Source organism: Musca vetustissima, unplaced genomic scaffold (assembly GCF_032173495.1).
Source record: "Musca vetustissima isolate MV318-11 ecotype Yass unplaced genomic scaffold, APGP_CSIRO_Mvet_v1 utg1071, whole genome shotgun sequence".
Taxonomy (NCBI): domain Eukaryota; kingdom Metazoa; phylum Arthropoda; class Insecta; order Diptera; family Muscidae; genus Musca; species Musca vetustissima.
Window position 1 is genome coordinate 36,338 of NW_026882319.1, and position 24,217 is coordinate 60,554.

Genomic DNA, 24,217 nt, shown 5'->3' on the forward strand with positions numbered 1-24,217 from the left:
CTGATAAGTTTCGTGAAAATCGGTTCAGATTTAGATATAGCTCCCATATATATTTTCGTCCGACTTAAGGTAAATAGCTTTCGATTTGCACGAAATTTAGCACAGCGTACTGAATTAAGCCTAGAATGATGTGTTCTAAGTTTCGCGAAAATCGGTTCAGATTTAGATATAGCTCCCATATATATTTTCGTCCGATTTAATATAAATGGTGCACCAAAGACCCTATATATCTTTCGATTTGCAAGAACTTTGGCATGGAGTACTATATTGAGTCTAGAATTGTTTGTCTTAACATTAACATGCAATTTTTCATAGATTTCCGGATTTGTATGTGTATAGGCTCAAATATCTATGTAGTCCACACATTTAATTTCTTCGTCATTTCTTCAGGATATTGTTCATATGAGCATCTCTTGTATTTAACCAAAGTGGTGAAGGGTACCATATAGTAGGCCCCTTCCGACATTACTATTTTCCTTACTGATTTTTCTTTAGTTTGCTTAGAGCTGTCGATTAGGTGGGCCGCCCGACATATTTTTGAAATGAAATCATTGGAAAATTATTGTTTTTTCATTATTCATAAATAAAACTACTTTACATATACATACACACGGACAAACACACGCATACATACCGATACAAGAATATTCTTACAAGAACCTGTCTATGGTTGGAATGTTTGTTGTTGTTGGTTTTGAGAACATTTTGTTTTAATACGATGCTATCATAACTGACCGACTTTTCCAGTGGCTGCGGCAGCGAACAGAAAAACCAGCAGCAATGAAACCACCATCCAAAGCACACAGCCCATAGCCAGTGGAGGCCGGTCGTTCATCTTGTTACCCACCCCTTCGCCACCCTGAAAAGTGTAATGATTGGAACCAAGCATACGACCGACAGTCATTGTCTGTCTGGTGGCATTAATGATCATTATTGGTGTTGTTGTTCTTGTTATAGATGTTAACAGGTTGCCGAGTTTGTGTGTGTGTGCTCTCTTCTACTCTGCAGCATCATGACAATAAGCTGCACTGGATCTCCGGTATTAAGAAAAACCGAAGAACATCAACACAAAAAAAAAAACATTGCTCATGCCTAGCAGGCATGGCAACGTGTTATGTGTCCACATTAGGAGCTAGAAGACTGGAACGCACAAGTGCGTTCGTTATGTGAACGTCGTCGTATTTAGGCGACATCATCAGGTGGTCGGTTGTTGGGTCAGACTAATCATGACCATAAAACAACACAAGCGAACGTCAACGTCAGTGAATAACCAAAGATAGATAGACAGACAGACACACAAAAACTAAAATCACAAACGGGATGGGGAGCAGAAGAAGAATCGGAGGGGAGAGAAGTGGAGAAAAAAAATCACACACACCAAAAACCAGTAATACTCGTAAACAAACGGTATCTTTTGGTCTAAAAGGCGTTGTTGGACTGAATGGTTAGAATGGATAGCAGTCTCTGCCGCGGCAACAGCATCATCAGCTTCGGTTTTGGTCATTAACGTTAAGAGATAAACAAAACAAAAAAAACGAAAATAAAATAAACAATCCCGACCAACAGCGACTAAAGAAAACAACAACAAAAAATAAAATATGGGTAAGAACAACAATTTTGGCAAGTGGTCTAAAAGAAGAAGAAGAAAAAACGTTAAGCGGCCACAGCATGGCTGGGACAAATTCTTTACTTAAACAAAAAAATCGCTATGGAATGTATTTTAGCAGAACCAAAGTGAATTAGGTCCATTATGGCAAAATCGATGATGAAGAAGGGAAGACGAGGCACAGTTAAAGCAGAACAGAACACAAATTATTAGTTATGAAATATTTAACGGTAAAGTTCTCAAAACCATTGGTTCTGGGTGGGTAATTTAAAAAACAAAGCAAAAACCAGTGAGGAAAGCAGTAAAGTCGGGCGGGACCGACTATATGATACCCTTCACCACTTTGGGTACATACAAGAGATGTCAATATCTGCAATAGCCTGTAGATCGAACAGACATAGACCATTGAGATGGAATCGTGCGAAATTAAATGTGCTATCTAGATAGATATTTGAACCAATTAAAAAAAATCCCATACACATATCATTCTGAAATCAATAAAAAATTGCAAAAAATCGGACGAAACTATATATGGGGGCTACATCTGAATCGGAAACGATTTTAACAAAACTTCGCAGACATCAGTCTGAACCTAATTTAGTACTCTGTGCAGAATTTTGTCCCAATCGGACAAATATTGGGAGTTTGGTGTATCATTCACAAAAATATCGGACGAAAATATATATGGGAGCTATATCTAAATCTGAACCGATTTTCACGAAACTTCACACACATCCTTCTAGACTCAATTCAGTACGCTGTGCTAAATTTCGTGTAAATCGAAGGATATTTGGTGCACTATTTACCTCAAATCGGTTGAAAATATATATGGGAGCTATATCGAAATCTGAACCGATTTTCACGGAATTTAAGACAGATCCTTCTAGACTCAATTCAGTATGCTGTGCAAATCGAAGGATATATAGGGACTTTGGTGCACCATTTACCTTAAATCGGACGAAAATATATATGGCAGCTATATCGAAATTTGAACCGATTTTCACGAAACGTACCACTCATCATTCTAGACTCAATTCAGTATGCTGTGCCAAATTTCGTGCAAATCCAAGGATATATAGGGACTGGTGCACTATTTACCTCAAATCGGATGAAAATATATATGGCAGCTATATCGAAATCTGAACCGATTTTCACGAAACTTAACACACATCACTATAGACCTAATTCATTACGCTGTTCCAAATTTCGTGCAAATCGAAAGATATATAAGGACTCTGGTGCACCATTTACACAAAATCGGACGGAAATATATATGGGAGCTCGAAATCTGAACCGATCTAGCCTTAATTCAGTACGATATGCCAAATTTCGTCCAAATCGAAAGATATATAAGGTCTTTTTGTGCACCATTTACCTTAGATCAGACGAAAATTTATGGGGGCTATAACTAAATCTGAACCAATTTTCACGAAATTTAACACACATCATTCTATACCTAATTCATTGCACTGTGCCAAATTTCGTGCAAATCGAAAGAGATATAGGGACCTTTTACATTAAATCGGACGAAAATGTATATGGGAGCTATATCGAAATCTGAACCGATTTTTCCCAATTTCAATAGGGTTCGTCCTTGGGCCAAATAAGCGATCTATTCCAAATTTCATCCAAATCGGATCATAAATGTGACCTGTACTTTGTTCACAAAAATACATGGACGGGCGGACCGATTGACAGACGGTCATGCGTAAATCGACTCAGAAAGTGATTCTATGCATATTCTCAAAAGGAATCATGTGTACCACAGTGTGTGGTGAAGGGTGTAAAAAACGTTTGGGTCTTAAGTCTTTTGATTTGCATAGGCAATAGAAGATGGATTAAAAAAATTAATTGAATTTTTTAAAAAATATTTTTTCAAAGGTCCAAACAATGCGTGGATTTGTTAAAAATATTTTTCAAATCTTGGGTTTTAAGGTTTAGCTAACAATCATGTTTGGTTCTTAAGTCTTTCGATTTACATTAACATAACTACATATTTTGTACCCCATTTCTGTGTATTAACCTAATTTTGTCCAAAAAAAATCTGATTCTTAACAAATTAAACAATTCGTTGATGATTGTGTCATTTACAGTTGTTTTTTCGTCTTCTTCTTCTTTTTATGATTTATATTTATTGTCTACCTTTCTTTTTGGCCATTGTCTTTGAGATTTTTGTTTGTTCTCAACGGGGTGATTACTTCCGTTTTAGAACGGTTCATTGTTTAATTCTGTTGTGAAGTTTTATCACAATTCTGCCATTTCATCAACGTCATCATCATCATTCTCATAATCATCTCCGCCACGATGATCGCACATTTCATGGTTAAATGACATATATTTCACCTTTGATTTTGTTTTTTTGTTCTTCTATTTTTCCCCCGACTAAAGAAAAAAATCGTAAAGAAGAAATGTACGTGAACCACAAATGACGAATTAACGATTTGAATCTCTGGGCCAAAAAACACACACACACAAAGGGGATGTATTATTATTACGATGTTAAAAAAAAACAATTCGATTTGGGTCTTTCGATTAGAACTGTAACAGAGAACAACAATTTCGAAAGGTGTCTTCCTTCAATGGGAGGGATGTAGCCAAGCGGGGGGATCAGGAGTGGTGGGAGCCGTCATTGCTTCTCCCATTTGGCCTGTGTGAACATACCTTGCGCTGTTCTATTTCTATGCGAACAAACGAATGGCAAATTATATGACAAATAAACACAATAAAGAGATCACTGAACTGGCATGACTTGACAGATGTGTCAAGTCTGTCATGACGATAGCATCAGCAAAATTATGGCTCAGAACCATTCTAACAATGACAAGGTGAGACAAAGGTGTTGCTGTGACAAAAGATCAGATTAGAAAAAATAAAGAATGGAAGAAAGAATAAGTAATAAATCATAACTGATCATGTTTGGTATAGTTATGTAATGGATATTTTTAAGAACTGTAAAGTTCACCCAAGATGTGGATTTTTTAAAAATATTTTTTGGAGGTTTACCCAAAGCTTGGTTGTTTTAAATTTTTTTAAAGGTCCTAACAAAGCGTAGTTTTAAAAAAAGATTTTTAAGGTCCTAGGATAGGTTAGGTTTGGGCATATGCAGTCACTTATGTGGCAGTAGCACTCTGAGACCGGTTAGGTCCTTTGTGATCATCGACGAGAAGAGATGCAGTGAAGAGAAGAGATGAAAACAGATTTGTTTGGGAGAGAAGAGAGTTTACAGAAATAATTAAAAAAGGAATAAAGGTCGATATATATAGGAATCAGAAAGAAGATGTGTTACGTGTCAAGGTTGTACGTTCCTAACCACTTTAGGTTTCTAATTGAGAAGAAGCTGAGACTCGCCTGTAAGCTAGGCAGTGACACAGGAGATGTTCAATTGTCTCGGTCTCCTCCTCCTCGTCAACACAGAGTCTACAGTTATCAATTGCATCAAGATCCCATTAACTAGTAAAAGCCCTGATATTCCAGTGACCAGTAATGATTCCTGTCATCACTCTAATTTCAGCATTGCTCAGGTTCAACAGTGAGTGTGTCCATTTGGTAGACAGAGTCGGTTAAATGGATCTTGACACGTTGCACCTAGGTTCGTTGTTGCCTCATGTTCATAGGCTCTTTCGTCGAAGAATGCCTCAAAGTTCCGATAAAAATGACAAATGGGTGGTTTGGTTGAGTCACCAGTTGCTAGATCTGTGGATTGAGATCCTCGTCTAGCTAGTTCGTCCGCTCTTTCATTAACCAAGATGTCACAATGTCCTGGTACCCAACACTACCGATAGCTGTAAGTAAGTTCTTCCAAAGCTGTTCTACACATGAGGACGGTCTTAAATTTGATATAACAAGATTTGATGGCTTTAAGAACCGCTTGACTATCCACAAAGATAGTCACCGGTTCAACGACCTCTGCATCCAGACATTTTATCAGTTCCGCTGCCTTCCAAATCGCGAAGATTTCGGTTTGGAAAACACTATCCAGCTTGTAGGTTAACTCAAGGCCTAGCCTTTCACAGTAGACGCCCTCCCCTGTACCTTCTTCCATCTTGGATCCGTCTGTATAGAAGGCCAGACCGTCCAGAGGAGGATTACTTCGGTTCCAGTCGTCTCTACTAGGGATAACGACATCTACATCATCAAATCTCAGGATGGGTGATATAAAGTCGCTTAGTTTAACGCGTTGGTCCAATGTCATACCTGGTTCGTTCAAAATACTACCATGCCCAAAGGTAAAATTTCGCCAGAGGTCTTTTTGTTAGGGCGCTGCGCGCGGCCTGACACTTAATGCTGAGGCCCAGAGGCTTAAAGTTCAGCATTGCGTTCAGAGCTGCTTGTGGCGTACTCCGTCTGGCTTTTGCAACTAAAATCGAGACGGCTCTTTGTACCTTGTCTAATTTACTGGGTGTCGACTTGAGGCGAGCTTACGCATCCTAGTGAACATTACCAGTTCCGTGGATTTACACCAAGGCCCTGGCCCAACGCGACAGCGTCAGTAAGGCTCTTTGCATAAGCTTCGAGATTGTTGACGGACATTTTCTGGAAATCAATATCACCACGTCGTCCGCTTAAGCTACATCGTTGATACCTTTCCCGTCCAGTTCCCTCAGTATGTTATAAAATACCAATAGCTATACCAACGACGAGAGCACCCCTCCCTGAGGTGTACCTCCAGCTACCGTTTTCCTGATTTTTGTATCCCCGCACATGAATTTATAATTCTGCTGTTAAACATTTTATCTATCCAACACGTAAGGGTATCAGGAATGCCAACTTCTTGCCCTTTATATATGCGTGTTGTGAGTTGCTAAGAGAGGTGGTGTCTGGTTTAAGGTCCTAATAAGGCGTAGATTTAAAAAAATATTCCTACACTTCTTCTGAATTAGCTTCAATGTTAATTTATCTTCCTTTCGGAAAATGCCATAACTTTCACTTCAACTGCAATTTAAATATATTTTTTGGCAGACATCTCCAAAACACAGAATTGAAGACAGTTTAAAAATTAGTTTTCATGATAAAAAAAAACAGAAGAAAATTAAAGACTGGACCACGCCTCCACAGTAATGACCATAGCCAACAAACACACACATATACAACACAAATGACTTTGCTAGCCATTTGAGTTTGAATTTTCCTAATCCGCGATCCACGATATTTTTTTTTCAAATCCAACCAAAAGAAAAACATCTAAACGGATCATATCAGCAAGCGGTTATTCATGGTTAGTTGTTGTTTTTATTTTTTTGGCTAAGACAAAAATCAAAAATCAAATAAGATATCGTTCATTATAAGCCAGTCAGCAGTCCCAGACCAAACATTTTGGCCATCTATCTAAACCGAACAAAAACATGCAAAATTGTAATTACACACACTCACACTCGTACATATGTTAGACAATCATACATACCGACCCCACCATACAAGTCCACCAGACATTATGTGTGTAGCTGTTCCTATCTCCCCCTTGAAGCAGTGCTTTCGATCGGCTAAGCATTTACCTTCTATGTCATGATGGTGGTATTTCAGCTTTGGAGGGAATGTTTTTTTCGTTTATCTTCCCATCTCACCTAACATCCCTCGTCTGGATCTCAGATAAAGTTAAGCCAGTGATTTAGTTGTGCTCTTCGTGTTATTGTTGTTACCCATTTATCTTCTCGGGGCAACGAAGAGGAATCGTAAAACAGTTGATTCGCCATTACAAATCATTATCTCGTTAGAAGGAGTGTTAAATCCAAAAAAATTCACACCGAAGCTGGGGTCTAATTGCTGTATTCGCAATGGCAGGGTACACACAAAAAAAAACGCCATAAAATTAATTCACTTCATCAATGATATGTAGTTGTTGTTGTTGGTATTATTGTAGAGTTGTCTTCTCATATGTGTGTCATGCTGCCGGAACACGCCTCGAAAGGTGTTCGGATTTAGCTAAATTGGAATTATCAAGGCTAATGTCAACAAATGGATATTAAAACCGGTAAGGAAAGTAGTAAAGTCGGACTGGGCCGACTATATGATACCCTTCACCACTTTGGTTATATTGTTCATATGTATACTTACAAGTGCATGTCAAAGTTCCCTCGAAGGAACATACACATGTCTTTCTGCAACCTATGGTAAATTGAATTTCATTCGGGCAGATTTAGAGTCGTCTGCGTACCACGGGACACATTTATGGAAAACAATTTATGGCAAAATTGATACACGTTATTCGGTATGCCGCACTGTTAAAAATTTAATTTCAATCAGACACCCGTTCGAAATACATATGGAAGCTATCGGATGAAAATATATATGGGAGCTATATGTAAATCTGAACGGATCTTCACGAAACTTAGCACACATCATTCTAGACTCAATTCAGTACGCTGTGCTAAATTTCGTGCAAATCGAAAGCTATTTACCTTAAATCGGACGAAAATATATAAGGGAGTTATATCTAAATCTGAACCGATTTTTACGAAACTTAACACACATCATTCTAGGCTTATCGAAAGATATTTAGGGGCTTTGGTGCACCATTTATTTTAAATCGGACGAAAATATATATGGAAGCTATATCTAAATCTGACCTGATTTTCTCGAAACTTGAAACACGTCATTGTGGAGTCTATTCAGTACACTATGCCAACTTTCGTGCAAATCGAAAGATATATAGGAACTTTGGCGCACCATTTACATAAAATCGGACGAAAACATATATGGGAGCTATATCGAAATCTGTACCGATTTTCACGACATTTTACACCCATCTTTCTAGACTTAATTCAGTACGATGTGCCAAATTTCGAGCAAATCGAAGAATATATAGGGTCTTTGGTGCACCATTTACCTTAAATCGGACGAAAATATATATGGGAGTTATATCTAAATCTGAACGGATCTTCACGAAACTTAGCACACATCATTCTAGACTCAATTCAGTACGATATGCGAAATTTCGTGCTAATCGAAAGATATTCAGTGTCATTGGTACACCATTTGTCTTAAATCGGACAAAACTATATATGGGAGCTATATCTACATCTGAACCGATTCTCACGAAACTTAGCACACATCATTCTAGACTCAATTTAGTACGCTATGCCAAATTTCGTGCAAATCGTAAAATATATAGGGTCTTTGGTGCACCATTTGTCTTAAATCGGACGAAAATATATATGGGAGCTATATCTAAATCTGAACGGATCTTTACGAAACTTAGTACACATCATTCTAGGCTTAATGCAGTACGCTGTGCCAAATTTCGTGCAAATCGAAAGATTTTTAGGGAGTTTGGTGAACCATTTACCTTAAATCGGACGAAAATATATATGGGAACTATATCTAAATCTGAAACGATTTTCATGAAACTTAGCACACATCATTCTAAGCTTAATTCAGTACGCCGTGCAAAATTTCGTGTAATTCGAAAGATATATAGGGTCTTTGGTGCACCATTTACATTAAATCGGACGAAAATATATATGGGAGCTATATCTAAATCTGAACCGATTTTCACGAAACTTAGTACACATCATTCTGGACCTAATTCAGTACGTTATGCTAAATTTCGTGTAATTCGAAAGATATATAGGGTCTCTGGTGCACCATTTACATTAAATCGGACGTAACTATATATGGGAGCTTTATGTAAATCTGAACGGATCTTCACGAAACATAGCAAACATCATTCTAGGCTTAGTGCAGTACGCTGTGTCAAATTTCGTGCAAATTGAAGAATATATAGGGTCTTTGGTGCACCATTTACCTTAAATCGGACGAAAATATATATGGGAGCTATATCTAAATCTGAACCGATTTTCACTAAACTTAACACACATCATTCTGGACCTAATTCAGTACGCTATGCCAAATTTCGTGTAATTCGAAAGATATATAGGGTCTTTGGTGCACCATTTACCTTAAATCGGACGAAAATATATATTGGAGCTATATGTAAATCTGAACCGATTTTCACGAAACATAGCACACATCATTCTAGGCTTAATGCAGTACTCCATGCCAAAGTTCTTGCAAATCGAATGATATTTAGGGACTTTAGTGACCCATTTACCTTAAATCGGACGAAAATATATATGAGAGCTATATCTAAATCTGAACCGATTTTTCTCAACTTCAATAGAGTTCGTCCTTGGGCCAAATAAATGAGCTGTGCCAAATTCCATGTAATTCGAATCATAAATGCGACCTGTACTTTGTTTATAATTTAACGGGCGGACGGACGGACATGCATAAATCGACTTAGAAAGTGATTCTATGCATATTCTCAAAAGGAACCATGTGTCTATATCGTTTCCTTTTGCCTGTTACAAACATATGCACAAGAAAATAATACCCTGTACCACCAAAGTGTCGTGAAGGGTATAAAAATTCACGCCTTGTTTGGATCATTGAAAAAAATATTTTTGTTACTCTTGAAAAAATATTGTTGTATGGACCCTTAAAAAATATATTTCTAAAATATCCACGCTTTGGGTAAACCTTGAAAAAATATTTTTAAAAATCCACGCCATGGGTAAACCTTAAAAAGTTTTTTTAGAAAAAAATTAATTTGTTTAATAATTTTTTTATGATTTTTATTTTATTTGCTTTGTTTTTACAATAATATGTATTTTTAATAATATTAATTAATATGTGATTTTTTTATTTATTTAGATTTTTTTGTTAGTCACAAATGTTTGTTGTTAGTTTTATTTTTTTTTCATCGATTTTTTTTGTGATAAAATAGATTTTGTTTTATTTTTAGTCGCTTCTATTTTTTTCTGTTTACAATAAGCATTAAAATTGTTAATTTAGTGTATCTGTGTGTGTGTGTGTGTTAGGAGGAAGGATTTTTTTGTAATATGTGTATATAGCTTTGAATGTAGATTCTAGGTATGTATGTTTGTTTTAATAAGTGGCTAAATAGTTTAGCCCATGGGTTATAGTTGTTTTTTTCTTAAAAAATCTTTTTCATTAAAGTCATAAAAAATTGCACAGTTTTTTTTTAACTTTAATAAAAAACAATATATGTATATATTTTTATTAAAACTAATGGCCTAAAAATTACAGCATTTTAAAAAATTTTTGTTTTTGTTTTTTTTTTTTTTTTTTTGAAAATATTTTAAAAATATTTTATATTTTTTATTAATTTTTTATAGTTTAAAATTAAGTGGAAGGAAATCAGTTACATTTGCAAACAATAATAATAATAAAAATTAATGGAAAAAAAAAACAATAAAAAATATTAGCTACAAAAACATTATCTATGTAGCCTTGTAGTTGTAGTAGTAGTAGATAAATGCTATGACAATATTTTGCAATTCCATATCGAATTGCATTAATACAGCAACAACAAAAAAATGTGGAATGTATTTTTTTGAAAGAGATAATAATATAGTGTAATATATATGTATGTATATCATTAATAATAATAAGATAAGTTATAAGATAAGATATGACTTTAAATAAATCAAAGGAAAACAATTTTAACAAAAATTTCACTGGAAGAAAATAAACAAGGGGGGAAAACAATAACAAATAAAAAAAATTCCAATAAATGTTAATACAAATTTGCAGATTTTAATTGGGTGAGAGAGGTGGCTGTAGATACGAAATTTTGAAATAGATATATTTAACAGTTTTCTATTTTGTGGGAAATCTTTGGCACTTTTTTTAATTTTTTCTAAATTATTACTAGGAATTCCCACAATATTCTATAAACCCGTTTAAAAGAAATACGTTTTATTTTTGAAAAATCCAAGCCTTGGATAAACATTGAAAAAAATTCTGAACATCTTCTTCTAAAAAAAAATCTGGATTTTTTTAAAATATTTTTTTCAAATTTTTTTTTTTATATCTTTTTAAAAATCAAAAAAAAAATTCTGCCTTAAAAAATATTTTTAAAAAATCCAAATAAGTTTCAGCCTTGAAAAAATATATAATTTTTTAAAATTCCAAACCTTGGTTGGAACTTGAAAAAATATTTTTTTATAAATGCAGACAATTTTTCTCACTAAAATTTATTTTTTTTAAATCAAGAAAAAATTTGCTGTAATTTGATATTATGGGTTCACATCGGGTAGAAAGTCTTCGTACCAAAAATTATCAATATTGGTCCACATTTCAGGGTAGCCCCCATAAAACGGCACCTCCGAAATTTCAGAATTTTGAGCAAATTTTTTTTCGGATTCGGCTGTAATTTGGTATTTTGGGTTCGCTTTGGGTGTTAAATCGTTCTACCAAAAATTGTCAATATTGGTCCACATATCAGGTTAGCCCCCATACGACGGTACCTCCGGAATTTCGGAATTTTAGGCAAGTGCTTAAGCGATTCGGCTGTAATTTAATATTTTGAATTCTCATCGGGTAGAAAATCTCCGTACCAAGATGATCAATATTGGTTCAAATGTCATGGTAGCCCCCATATAACGGTACTTCTAACAATTCGATACTTCGAGAAATTTTTGTTAACCGATTTGGCTGAAATTTGAAATTTTTGGTTTTCTTAGGATAGAAAATCTTGCTACAAAAAACTATACAAATTGGTTCAAATTTCAGTGTGGACCCCATATAACGGTACCCCTAAACATTTTCAATTTTTTGCACAAATTTTTGGCCAAAATGGCTGTAATTTCCTATTATGAGTTCGCTTAGGGTGTTAAATCGTTCTACAAAAATATCAATATTGGCCCCAGTTTCAGGATAGCATCCATTAACGGTACCTCCAAAATGTCGATATATTGGTTAAGTTTTCAACCGAATTTGCTGTAATTTTGTATATTCGGTTCGCTTTGTGTGTTAAATCATTCTACCAAAAATTATCACTGTTGGTCCAAGTTTCAGGATAGCCCCCATATAACGTTACTTTACAATATTCGGAATTTTGGCAAGTTTTGACCCGAATTTGTGTAATTTGGTATTTTGGGTTCTCGTCGGGTAGAAAATCTCCTTACCAAAAATTATCAATATTGGTCCACATTTCAGGCTAGCCCAAATATAACAACACCTCCCGAATTTTAGAATTTTGGGCAAAATTTTTGTCGGATTCAGCTGTAATTTGGTATTTTCGGTTCGCTTTGGGTGTTAAATCGTTCTACCAAAAATTATCAATATTGGTCCAAATTTCAGGGTAGCCCCCATATAACGGTACCTCCCGAATTTCGGAATTTTTAACAAGTTTTCGGTCAAATTGGCTGAAATTTGGCATCTTGGGTTCTCATAGGTTGGCAAATCTTCCAACCAAAAATTATCAATATCGATTCAGTTTTTAGGCTAGCCCCCATATGACGGTACCTCAAATTTCGTTATTTTGGGCTAATTTCAACCAAATTAGCTGAAATTTGGCATATCGGGTTCTATTTAGGAGGCTAATATTCCTACTAGAAAAATAATCAACATCGGTCGAAGTTTTGGTATAGGCCCTCATATTGCGGAATTTCGAGGATTACGAAGGATTTAGGATTACGAAGTGGCTGAAATTTGGGTTTTCGGGACCTTCATCTTCCACACAACATTTTCAATATAAATCCGAGCTTCCACATAGACATACTCCTTCAATTTGGTTTTTTTTTAATAATGATAATAATTATTTTTTACGTTATTCGTTGTCTCTATTCAGGTCATTATTTTCCTCTCCCTAATATCTATTCTTCTTTACTTTTCCTTCTTTTAATTATTCTTCCTTCATTAGAATTATTTCAATTTTAAAACGGGCTTATTTTAGTTTCAAATTTCGCAATTTTTTTTCCCAACTCTCTCACTCTAAATAAAATTCTAAATTTGTTTTTAATAACATTTTGAAAAAAAAATCCTGATTTATCCTACCAATAACAACAACAAAGAAAAATAGAACAGAAAAACCAAAAAAAGAAACTGGATGGAAATTCTTTGTCTTTCGATCTCTCTCTCGCTCTCTCGCCAGCATGGCTCAATGTATAAAAATTACCCTTTAAAGATAACTCCCATTTATCTACCATTCCAATAGCAAACTTTACCATTTTCAAAGGCCAAATTAATACGTGGGTGGGGCAGAGTTTTACCCAATTTCAATTGTTCCACCGCCGCCGGTTCATCCTCAAAGTAGAGGCATTGTTTTATGAAGTTGTTAAATTTCTCTGCCATTTCGGCGGATTTTCTTGGTAACTCATTTAGGTTCTCCTCCGCGGAAAGGTGTCTTACAATTTGTTCACAAATTCTCGTGTTGGTATCCACATCGAATAGGGGTACACCAAAATTAACATCCAGTAGTGTCCATTCTTCTGTGGTATCTTCCGAATCATCTTCTTCTTCAGTTAGTATTGGTTGTCTCTGTAGTGCCTCACGATCTAGGGGTATTTCCACAGACCCCTGCGATACCAATTCCATTTTACCACCACTACAATTGGCCAATTCCGAGGCCAGCAACTCACTGCAATCTTCTGAGGTGTAGACAGCTGAGGGTTCTTGATTCGCCTTGTTGCTGGCAAAATAGTTTTCATCCGGTGTCTTTAGATTTTGATGTTGAGGAGAATTTGTCGACCTTGCGAAACTACACAATTCCGTTTGATCGGGTGATAGCAAATCCTTAACAGGATCCAACTTCTCTTCTCCTCCCTCCTCTCCTTCTAATTTAAGTACATTTGGCACAGTTGAGCTGGGCGTATCTTTCTCCTTGCGTACAGCCTTTAATTTGCTACGTGGATGTCGCAGGCGTACCTCCAATTCATAATGTTCGCAACCGATATCGGCGACCCCGGTATTCACAAAGGTAATATAGCCACAATGATGTTTTAAATCCAAATGCTCCTGCAGCTTTTGCACTGCTTTGTGTTGAGACCATTTATTGGAGTCCCTCCTGCCATCGGAGGTGAATGGGAACGCCTCATAGTGTAGCTCACCGGGTGATCGAATGCCATAACCTTGCAGGAGAATGCAGCCATTTTTCAATTGATCATTGAGGTTACGGAAATTTTCACTATTAATGACATACGAATCGGAATGTAAGATATTCACCAATAGCTTGCCATAACCTAAAAAGATTCGCGGTAGGGATTTGAGAACTGTGCCACGGCAAAGGAACAGGGAGGGTGGACCATAACCTAGAAATACAGAAAAAAAGGAAAATTAATATTGAGTTTTGAAAATTTTAATAAACGTACAGGGGTTTCCAATTAGAGGTGTTATTTTGGCCAAGCCCTCGAGGGGCACGTTGACGCATTTTTACTTCTTCAAATTCAAAATAACAACTCTTGTTTGGAATATTTGTTTTCTAACCCACCTGTTATATGATTGTAGAACAACTTGGTCCACATATGCGAATTATCGGAGGAACGGAAAAATTGTCCAAAAAATGGTATGGTAAAGAGATGTGACATTGTGGCAGTTAGCGGGGTAGAGGATATAATAAATTTATATTTCTTTTCCAGTACCCGATCTCTAGTCTTTTGATCTAAACTTTCAAGGCATTCCAGCCTTAGCAGATCCATGCCACCGGGTAAGAGATTACGCAGCGAACAAATAGTGGAACGTAAAATAACGGCATGAGCAAAGTAGCGGGATACATCCCCCTCTCCCTCAGCATCGAGCAGGGAAACCTTTTCCAATTCCGCCAGCAAGGAATCCATACTCTCCTCACACAGCTTACCTACTTCGAACATGGTGACGGCATGATTTTTCAAACCCGGTGAAAGGTTACCCATCATTAGGAATGCCGTGAGGGTGGAATCGAATAGGAAGGCCACACGTTTACCCGTCTTGGGTGGACTTTCTGTGGGTGTTATGGCCTCGCGTAGACTTGCTTTGGTCGTATTCTCCGATAGATCATCAATTTCGGAGGAGAGATCAGGATCGTCGGAGTTTTGTCGAGGAGAATTTTTCGCCACTGCCTGTGGCGAGGGTGTGGGCATATTGGCAAAACTAAAATCGCTGGTATTGCCATCGGACGATAGATAACCAATAGAACTGGAATCTTTGTCTTTGTTTTTCTCCTCATCCTGGCGGATTTTGGGGGTTTCCACCGAGGCTGGGCCATCGACCTCATTGTTGATATAGTTGTTATAATTTAAGGGTGTGATTTGTGGTGCCTCCTTGGCCAAGGCCTGTTCCCTTTTGTAGGCATCCCAGGATTCGTGATATTTACTCGAGCCATTCAAAGGGCTTTCCAGGTTGGCTGCCGACTCCTTCAGTTGTGCAAAGCCCAGACGGCAAAATAAACTCACCGCCTGCTTGACCAAATCCAATTCCAGCTGCAACATTTGAGCCAATTCCAAAATAGTCATATGCTCATCGGCACTAACGAAAATCTTGTACAACAAATTCTCGAAATAATCACCACTCACGCGATTCATAACAAAATTCCTCAAGGGCGGAATGGAAATTTTATCCTCACCCGAAATGGGGACATCGAGGTAAATTAAACCCTTCCGATACAGGCTGTGGACCACACTGTAATCACATTTGCCAGCAGTTTGTGAACCAAAATCAATCAAATCATCGATAAGGCTTCGCTCTGCAGCCGTAACATAACGAATATCCGTTTCCAAAACAAAACCCACCTCTACCCGCCACCAGGGCTCAATGCGTATACGCTGAGGAAATCTCGGTAAGTATTCCAAAGGGTTGGGTTTGGTGGTAAACAGCAATGCACGTGTTGTATGCGTTTTCAATTCACTTATCAGCGACAAATATTCATTGCGGCCTATGCCCAAGACGCGCAGGCAATCGGCAGCGGTGAAGTTCGGTAAGCTATCATAGCTCTTATCATTTCTCAACAACTGTGACAGCACATCAAGATAATAATTGAAGGGGGTTACCCGCAAACCCTTCGTAACAATATCGGCCAAATGATAGGGGAACAGACCCAAGGTGTTAATCGATTTCTGGACGAGCAGCTCATAGTATCTCTGCTCTTTGCGAAAGATTTTACTAACCAAATTGCCGCGGAATCGCAGCTGATTCTTCAGACTGTAATTGAAAACATATTTCTCGTAGTCACGTTGATTGTTGTGGAAACGATTTATCAGATGCACGGGCAGATTATGCCACGGAATACCCTTGCGCACACAGTTGGCAATGTCTTCGGCAATCTTTTCGTTACTCATAGTGTTCTAGAAATCGTGGCCTCAGTGTGTGTAATGCTTCTTCTTCTGATATATGTGGGAGTTGCTTCTATTCCATGTTAGTTTTCTTCTTCCTCTTTCCGTAATTACGCAGGCAAGAAAGAAGATAACAGGTGATAAAATCGGGAAAATCGTAGAATAAGACAAAAAACTTAATACTTACAATCTGTAACTCCTATGTTTTCTGGCTGGTATGGTATTTACGGTATTATATAATAAATAAAATTATAATAATTATAATTAAATATTAAAATATTAAAAGAATTTAATGAATTCTTCCTTCGATTGACGTGCTTGCTTTCCGTTCCTTTCCTTCTAAATACAATGCCGTTCCGTTAAAGTTTTGACGGCGTTGCGGAATTAGGGGAAATAGATTTAAAACGTAACTGATAAAGCCAGAATCAAAACAAACAAACAAAGATTAGTCTTAGGCTTTCTTAGGTCCAAAAATCGGAATCGGACGAATCGGGGAATCAAAACAAATAAAGGTTTTAGTTAGTGTTTACGAATGAATGTGGCACATTAACAGCTGATTGCAAAGCAGCTGTTGACATTATGGGTTCAGTGAAGTGAACTAACGGCACTAGTTTCACCTAATTCATAATTCATACAAAATATTCATACATGCAAGGGTGTATTCCAATTGGAATCCATTGAGTATGTTGGAAATGGAGTATTCTAGAACAATTCCTTATTGGAATAAACGTAAACAAATGCACAACACATGCCAAGTGATTAGCGTTATATAGATCGAAAATGACAATAAATGGTAGGGTTGAGAAAATCGATTATTTTCAATGAAATAACCAAATGAATAATTTTGGGCCTGTTCCCGTACTACAAAAATCTACTCATAAAGGAAAAGACCAAACGTACATTCAAAACCTGAAAAAACATTTCACGAAAATAATATGATCCTTTCCAGACTTCAGAAGCCCTTATATCACCACAGAAAAATTAATTAATCGTCAATAGGTTTCTGGGGTATAATCGGTATACGTTCTTTTATTGATTTCCAAGTCCAGAAGAGGTCGTCAACTGATTCATTTAGATGCCTTTAGTATGTATAGTATGGACTTCGCCGTCCTCTGTAGGTTTCCTAAGGCTAATAGAAGTCTACAGAAGGTCTTCAAATTCGCTCAGAACTCCTCAGCAGGTTTTCTATTGTCAAGAAAAGACTTCAGCCGGTCTTTCATAGCCATAAAATTCCTCAGCAGATCTTTAGAAGCCCCCAGCAGGTCCGCTGTTTTTAATGTTCTCAAAAGGCCAAAAAAATCTTCTATTAATTTCTAAGTCCAGAGAAGTTCTTCAACTGTTAATTGTAGTCCTCAACAGATGGATTATCAAGTTATTTTTAGCAGCAAAAAGTCTCTGTATATTTTTTAAGGCAGTTCTCACAAGGCCAATAACAGTGTTCTGTTAATTTCGTAGTTCACAGGATTTCTCCAAGTCCCCATCAGGCCTAGTTTTGCTTTTAAAGTTCTCAGAAGGCCAATAACAGTATTTTATTAATTTGGAAGTCCACAGGACTTCACAAGAAGTTCATAACAGGTCTTCTATCGCCTTGGAAGTCCTCAGTAGAAGAATTAAATTTGTCTCATATTTCCTTCGGAGCACTCTGCAGGTTTTCTGAGGTCAAGCGGGGTTTTTGAAGATCTCAGAAGGTTTTCGCAGACTTTCGAAGAAGTTTGCAGAATGAATTAATCACCCGATTATGTATCTACAAAAAATTAATTTCCAAGTAACAGTTCTTATTGAAAACTCCTTAATGTTTTTAAAATTGTCATTTGGTGTAATCCTTTCAAACCTTTTTTATTAATTTTTTATTTTAATTTCAAAAAAAAAATTATTTTCCCCTGTACAATGACGTTTTACGCCCAGCTAAATACGCCCGGCCGTGTTTACCCTCCATCCAATAAGAAAAAACACAACTATCGGTTACTTGCCTGACAGAGGCAATACAATAGAGTGAATGGTTACTCTCATTGACAGGATGATTTGATTTTTTTCTTGGCAGTTTGACATTCTTCCTTTTTTCCAAAATACAAGGAATTATTTGCGAGATACTGCGACGATATCTATCTACACAAAGCATTTCCAATAGAAAATAAATTGGATTAAATTGTGAGAAAAGCATAAAAAACAGTGAAAATAAACCCTTTTGAAATAGCCCCCCGCGAAAGAGCTACGAAAAGAAAGAAAACGGATATTTGCTATAAAAGGCAGAAACTGAAGAAGAATTCTAAAGCAAGCAAAACATATGAACCCTACAGACGAGAATAAATTAAAGTTGCCAAGAGCAGCAGGAACAGCAGAGGAGAACAACGGCCAGTTAATAGAACAACAAGACCATCCAATGTCAGATGACGAAGAAACAATAAGGTGAGTTGGGGGGCAATGGAAAATATAAATTAATTTAAAATTGTAATTGCATTTTTTGTTGTTGGTTTTGCTTTTTTTAGTGTGCCACAAGATTTGTCTGTAGCAGGACAAAGACCAATCGTCGTAACAACAGAAAGTCAGCAGCAAACACCTCCACCAGCCAGAACATCATCGACAACAACAACAAGTTCTACCACTACACATACCTCACCAACACCCACGGACATGAAACGTTCCGCCGTCAAGGAGTTAATCGAACGCTATTTCTATCAGCTGCAGCGGGGTTGTGGTAATCCCAAATGTTCCAATGTCAATTGTGCCTCCAGTGGTAAAGTGGCTCCCATGTCACCCAATGAAATTGCGGCCAAGGCAATTTCTCTTTTCTCCCAGGATGCACCATTGTGTGATAACTATGCCCAGCAACAACCCAAAGTGCCCCGTACAGGTCCCCAGCATGACTCACCCTCCAGCTCGCGATCAGCCACCATGGATATGGAATGTTCCGGCCCAGATGCTGCTGCCAGTACAAGTGGTGGCGGCGGCAGCAGTTGTAGTTCAAATAGTACCATAACTTCAGGTTCATCATCATCCTCCACTTCCTCCTCAACGTCCTCATCCTCTGCCAGTTCGACGGGTAGTAGTAATACCAATATATCAAGCTGTGCCACCGAAGAGTTGCCACTTCTCGAAGCCTTGGGTGAGGTGGAAACACCCAATACATCGGGTAATGGAAAGACGGAAAAATCCACGACAAGTCCTCCCACCACACCCACTCTCGAAAATGTGGAATATCTAAATGAACAACTAATCGACGAGCTAATAGAGGAGTGTACAAAATTCAATTCCCATGATCGGCTAATACATGCCATTAATCAGGTCTATTGTTCGGTTAAGAAACTAAGTAAAAGCTTTAAACGTCCGCCGCTGGTGAAATTGGCTTCAAACACCGCCAATGCCTCGAAATTGCAAGAAATTCTGGGCAAATCACCCCAAGAACTGAAAAAGGAAGATTTGCGAACTCTCGAAGGGGAGCATGACAAAGATGAGGATAGCACCTGTATCGATGCGGAGGACGATGATGACACTGGACCAGCAACAACAATCGATAGTGATGCCATCAATGATATTAGACCCGCATCAAATTCCTCTAATTCCATGGATATGGAACAAACATCAGCTAATAATGATGGAGGTGGTGATGCTGATGCTGCAGGTGTGGGTGTTAGTGGTGTAGTGTCTGCTTCTGAGGGCATCGAACCCATGGATGAAGATGATGTCTCCGTGGATCTGGATGACATTGTTGTGCTTACGCAAAGTTGTGATACTCAGGTGGATTTGGAAAGTTTACGTCGCGTCAAAAAGAAACTTTATGGACTGAATAATAATGCCGTGAACGAAGCATTAAATAATAATATTATACTGCTGGCGGAGAGTATAAAATATGGACGTTTCTATGATTGGGAGAAGATATTGCATTGTTTTGTTATATGCTTTGATATGGCAACGACAAGTAAGTTGGAAGAAAATTAGATTGGAAACTATTTTTAAAAAAAGGAGTAGATGACATATCTATGGCCACCTAAATTTCTTTTTTTTAACTTCTATTTTTTAAATCTTTAATTTCTTGTCTCTTTCCAGGCTCAAATCGTTATGCCGACTTGGAATATTTAGAAAGAAGTATGCCCAAACTATGTCAGGCTGCACAGACCATGCCCATTAAGGCACAGGCACGTTTAGCACGCATTTGGTCCGTACACTGTAAGGATCAGCTGCAGTCGTTTGTACAATGCTGTCAGCAGCTAATTACCCTGCAAGTCATAATGGATGAGGATACAGTAGAAGAGAATAGTGATGTTATAGCGGTAACCAAAGTTTTAAAGGTAAGCTCGGCTATTTTTTTCCAATACTCCCCCTATTTTATATCGTTTCTGAAATTTGCAGATAGCCTTTTATGCCAGCCTCTTGGCTGGTGAAATTGATACGTACAGTAGATCTGCTGCCTCTATGGACGACGATGCCACCAAGGATGGCAGTGAAGATCCTGATGCTGCTTCCGGTTCAGCTGGCGGTAGTGGGGCAAATAATTACGATGATGGCATGTTTGTTTATTTCCCCTATTATTCATTTTCCGAAGATAATTTGGAAAAGGAGCTGAGTATATCGTGCATGGATTGTCGGATACCATTGGTGCCATTTGAAGAATTCTATAATGAGCCGTTAAGTGATGCCATACAAATGGATCGGGATTATCTATCGTATAAGAATTTGTCATTAGATCCAACGGGTAAGGATAGACTACTGTTCAAAAACCTTATTCATGTACTTATCGAACTTTCTTTCCTTGTAGGCAACCATTTCTCCTTTATGTTGTATTCCTTCATTTTAACCCCCGCCACCAAAGTCATTGCCTTGTACTATGACAGTCGCATTCGTATGTATAGTGAGCGTAACTCCTCTCTGTATTCACTGTTCAATTATTTGGGTGATGGCAATGATGTGGGTCTACGCCCGGATTTGAAATTAAAAGTTCGACGTGATAATATTGTTAATGATGCTTTAATAGGGGTATGTGGAATTTTGAAATGAGTTTGGAAATATTTTTAATTTGTTTTTATTGTCCCTTAGCTGGAACTGGTGGCCATGAGTAATCCTAAAGACTTGAAAAAACAATTGGTGGTGGAATTTGTGGGTGAGCAGGGCATCGATGAGGGTGGCGTGTCCAAAGAATTCTTTCAATTGATTGTTGAGGAGATTTTCAATCCAGATTTTGGCATGTTTGTTCATCAAGAGGAAACCAATACCATGTGGTAAGTTTGAAGGGGATGAGGGAGGGTTTTCCAACATGATGTATTTTGTTTTTGGTAACCAAAGAAAATGTAATTTTTTAGTCCGATCCTTGGATGGTTTTTTCATAACGATAAGGAATATATCTTTTAAGGCATCTATTGTGGAGTAGGTGTTCCTCAGTGACATCTATTTCGGAGTAGAAGATCCTCAGGGTCACCTACTGTGGAGTAGAAGATCCTCAAGATTATCTATTTACTAGGGAGTATATGACCCCCAGGATCATTTATTGTGGAGTAGATGAACTCCAGCATCATCTATTGTGGAGTAGATGACCCTCAGGATCATCTATTGTGGCGTAGATGTTTTTCAGGGTCATCGACTGTGGAGTAGATGTTCCCAGGAACATCTACTCCACATTAGATGACCCTTAGGATCATCTACTGTGGAGTTGATGTTCTTCAGGATCATCTGCTATGGAGTAGACGTCATTTGCTAGGGAGTATATGACCCCCCACTCATCTACTGTGGTGTAGATGCTCCTCAGGGCTCCAAAATAACACCTCTTATTGGAATCCATGTCCTCCATTTCAAATCTATTTTTATATTCAATTTAATTTCGATATATTTTCCTTTTTTCCAGGTTCAATCCCTCACCCTTTGAAAATGGCGCCCAATTTGCCCTGATCGGCATAATAATCGGCTTGGCCATATACAATAACATCATTTTGGCTGTGAATTTTCCCATGGTCGTATATCGTAAACTAATGGGTGGTCGTGGTTCATTTTATGATCTTAAAGATTGGAACCCCACCCTCTATCGAAGTCTTAAATCGATGTTGGATTATCAAGAATCCGATATGGAAGAGGTTTTCATGCAAACTTTTAAAATTAGCTATAAAAATGTATTCGATGAAGTGGTCGAACATGAACTAAAGCCAGGTGGTGGTGATATAGCCGTGGGTCAACACAACAAAAAGGAATTTGTTGATTTGTATAGTGATTTTTTGCTCAACACCAGCATAGAAAAACAATTTAAGGCCTTCAAGAAAGGTTTCGATATGGTTACCGATGAATCGCCCCTGCAGTTGTTGTTTAGACCAGAAGAGATTGAGTTGCTCGTGTGTGGTAGTAGGGTATGTAGAGTTGCTAGAAATTTCAGAATTTGTATTAATCTTTTTTTCGTTCTAGAAATTCGATTTTGTGGAATTGGAAAAATCCACCGAATACGAAGGTGGCTATACCAAAGATACCCAAATCATCAAGGATTTCTGGAGCATTGTCCATAGCCTACCTGAAGAATCTAAACGTAAACTATTGGAATTTACCACGGGGTCAGATCGTGTACCGGTTGGAGGTCTCAGTCGCCTTAAGTTGTTGATAACAAGACATGGTCCAGACAGTGATCGCTTGCCCACATCACATACCTGTTTCAATGTGCTCTTACTACCGGAATATAGCAGCAAAGAAAAGCTGGAAGAACGACTTTTAAAGGCCATTAATTATTCCAAAGGTTTTGGCATGTTGTAAAGAAGCAGTAAACAAACAACAGAAAATCAGTTGAATCTAAATATTGACCAATTCCCCCTCTAAACCCCGCTGTGGTGTAATCATCCAAGGCCTTTTGAAAAAAACAAAAGAATGAAAACAAAAATCTCTTAGAAAGAAAGGAATTAATCCATTTTTTGGTTTATCCCAAAAAAAATTAAAAAAAAGACTTTCATTTTCCTTAGAGAGCATGTCCTTATTTTCATTTCTCTCTTGTTGAAAACGATGACCACCTAGTTTACCCCCAAAGAAAAAAGGAAAGTCATGGAAACATAACACATTTATTAACTCATAAGAAACGCAAAATTTGGTCTCCCAAAAGAAATTTTTTATAGGTTATTAATTCATCGCCTAATTTATTTGCATATTTATCCATATTACATAGATATTATACACTCACATACATATTTTTTGGCATTTTTTATACATGTATACATATTCAACGTATCAAATCGAATCTAATTGGCAACCCATATATATTTTTATCTTCGGCCAAAAATTATATTCCAACGCTCTTCTTCCAAAAAAAAAAAAAAAAAAAAAAAAAATCGAAAAAACGCCCTCGTCAAGAAAAGAAAGATATGAACAAGAAAAACCAACAAAAGCAAATGATGATCATTAAATATGTCCTTAACTTTCTTTTTTTATGTAAATAATAAAGTCTCTTTTTAATTTTACGAAGAATAATTATATTATACTACAAAAACAAAAATATTTAATTTTTATTTTCAGCAAAACCATTTTATGAAGCTTAAGGTAAAATGAAATAAAAAGAAAAAACTATTATTGGTGCTTCCTTTGTAGCAGCGGGTATAATAAAATAAAA

General features: G+C 37.2%; 2 protein-coding genes across 2 annotated transcripts; one reads left to right on the plus strand and one right to left on the minus strand.

The window, feature by feature from the left end:
- Window positions 1-13,546: 13,546 nt before the first annotated feature.
- On the minus strand, window positions 13,547-16,659 carry LOC133328638 (protein FAM91A1). The gene is made up of 2 exons (XM_061537182.1): window positions 14,838-16,659; window positions 13,547-14,658 (listed from the first exon to the last, which is right to left on the minus strand). The coding sequence occupies exons 1-2, from the start codon at window positions 16,657-16,659 to the stop codon at window positions 13,547-13,549; spliced, it is 2,934 nt and encodes a 977-aa protein (XP_061393166.1).
- A 2,601-nt stretch (window positions 16,660-19,260) lies between these two features.
- On the plus strand, window positions 19,261-23,377 carry LOC133328639 (ubiquitin-protein ligase E3A). Its single transcript, XM_061537183.1, has 7 exons — window positions 19,261-20,569; window positions 20,698-20,939; window positions 21,001-21,343; window positions 21,407-21,624; window positions 21,685-21,866; window positions 22,487-22,979; window positions 23,035-23,377. The coding sequence occupies exons 1-7, from the start codon at window positions 19,285-19,287 to the stop codon at window positions 23,371-23,373; spliced, it is 3,102 nt and encodes a 1,033-aa protein (XP_061393167.1). The 5' UTR covers window positions 19,261-19,284; the 3' UTR covers window positions 23,374-23,377.
- Window positions 23,378-24,217: the final 840 nt, after the last annotated feature.

Coding starts and splice junctions, on each gene's coding strand:
- LOC133328639 (XM_061537183.1), top strand. CDS start 19,285: ATGAAACGTTCCGCCGTCAAGGAGTTAATCGAACGCTATTTCTATCAG. Junction 21,344..21,406: donor TTTGTCATTAGATCCAACGG/GTAAGGATAGAC, acceptor CTTTCCTTGTAG/GCAACCATTTCTCCTTTATG. Junction 21,625..21,684: donor TTAATGATGCTTTAATAGGG/GTATGTGGAATT, acceptor ATTGTCCCTTAG/CTGGAACTGGTGGCCATGAG.
- LOC133328638 (XM_061537182.1), bottom strand. CDS start 16,659: ATGAGTAACGAAAAGATTGCCGAAGACATTGCCAACTGTGTGCGCAAG. Junction 14,659..14,837: donor GTTCTACAATCATATAACAG/GTGGGTTAGAAA, acceptor CTGTATTTCTAG/GTTATGGTCCACCCTCCCTG.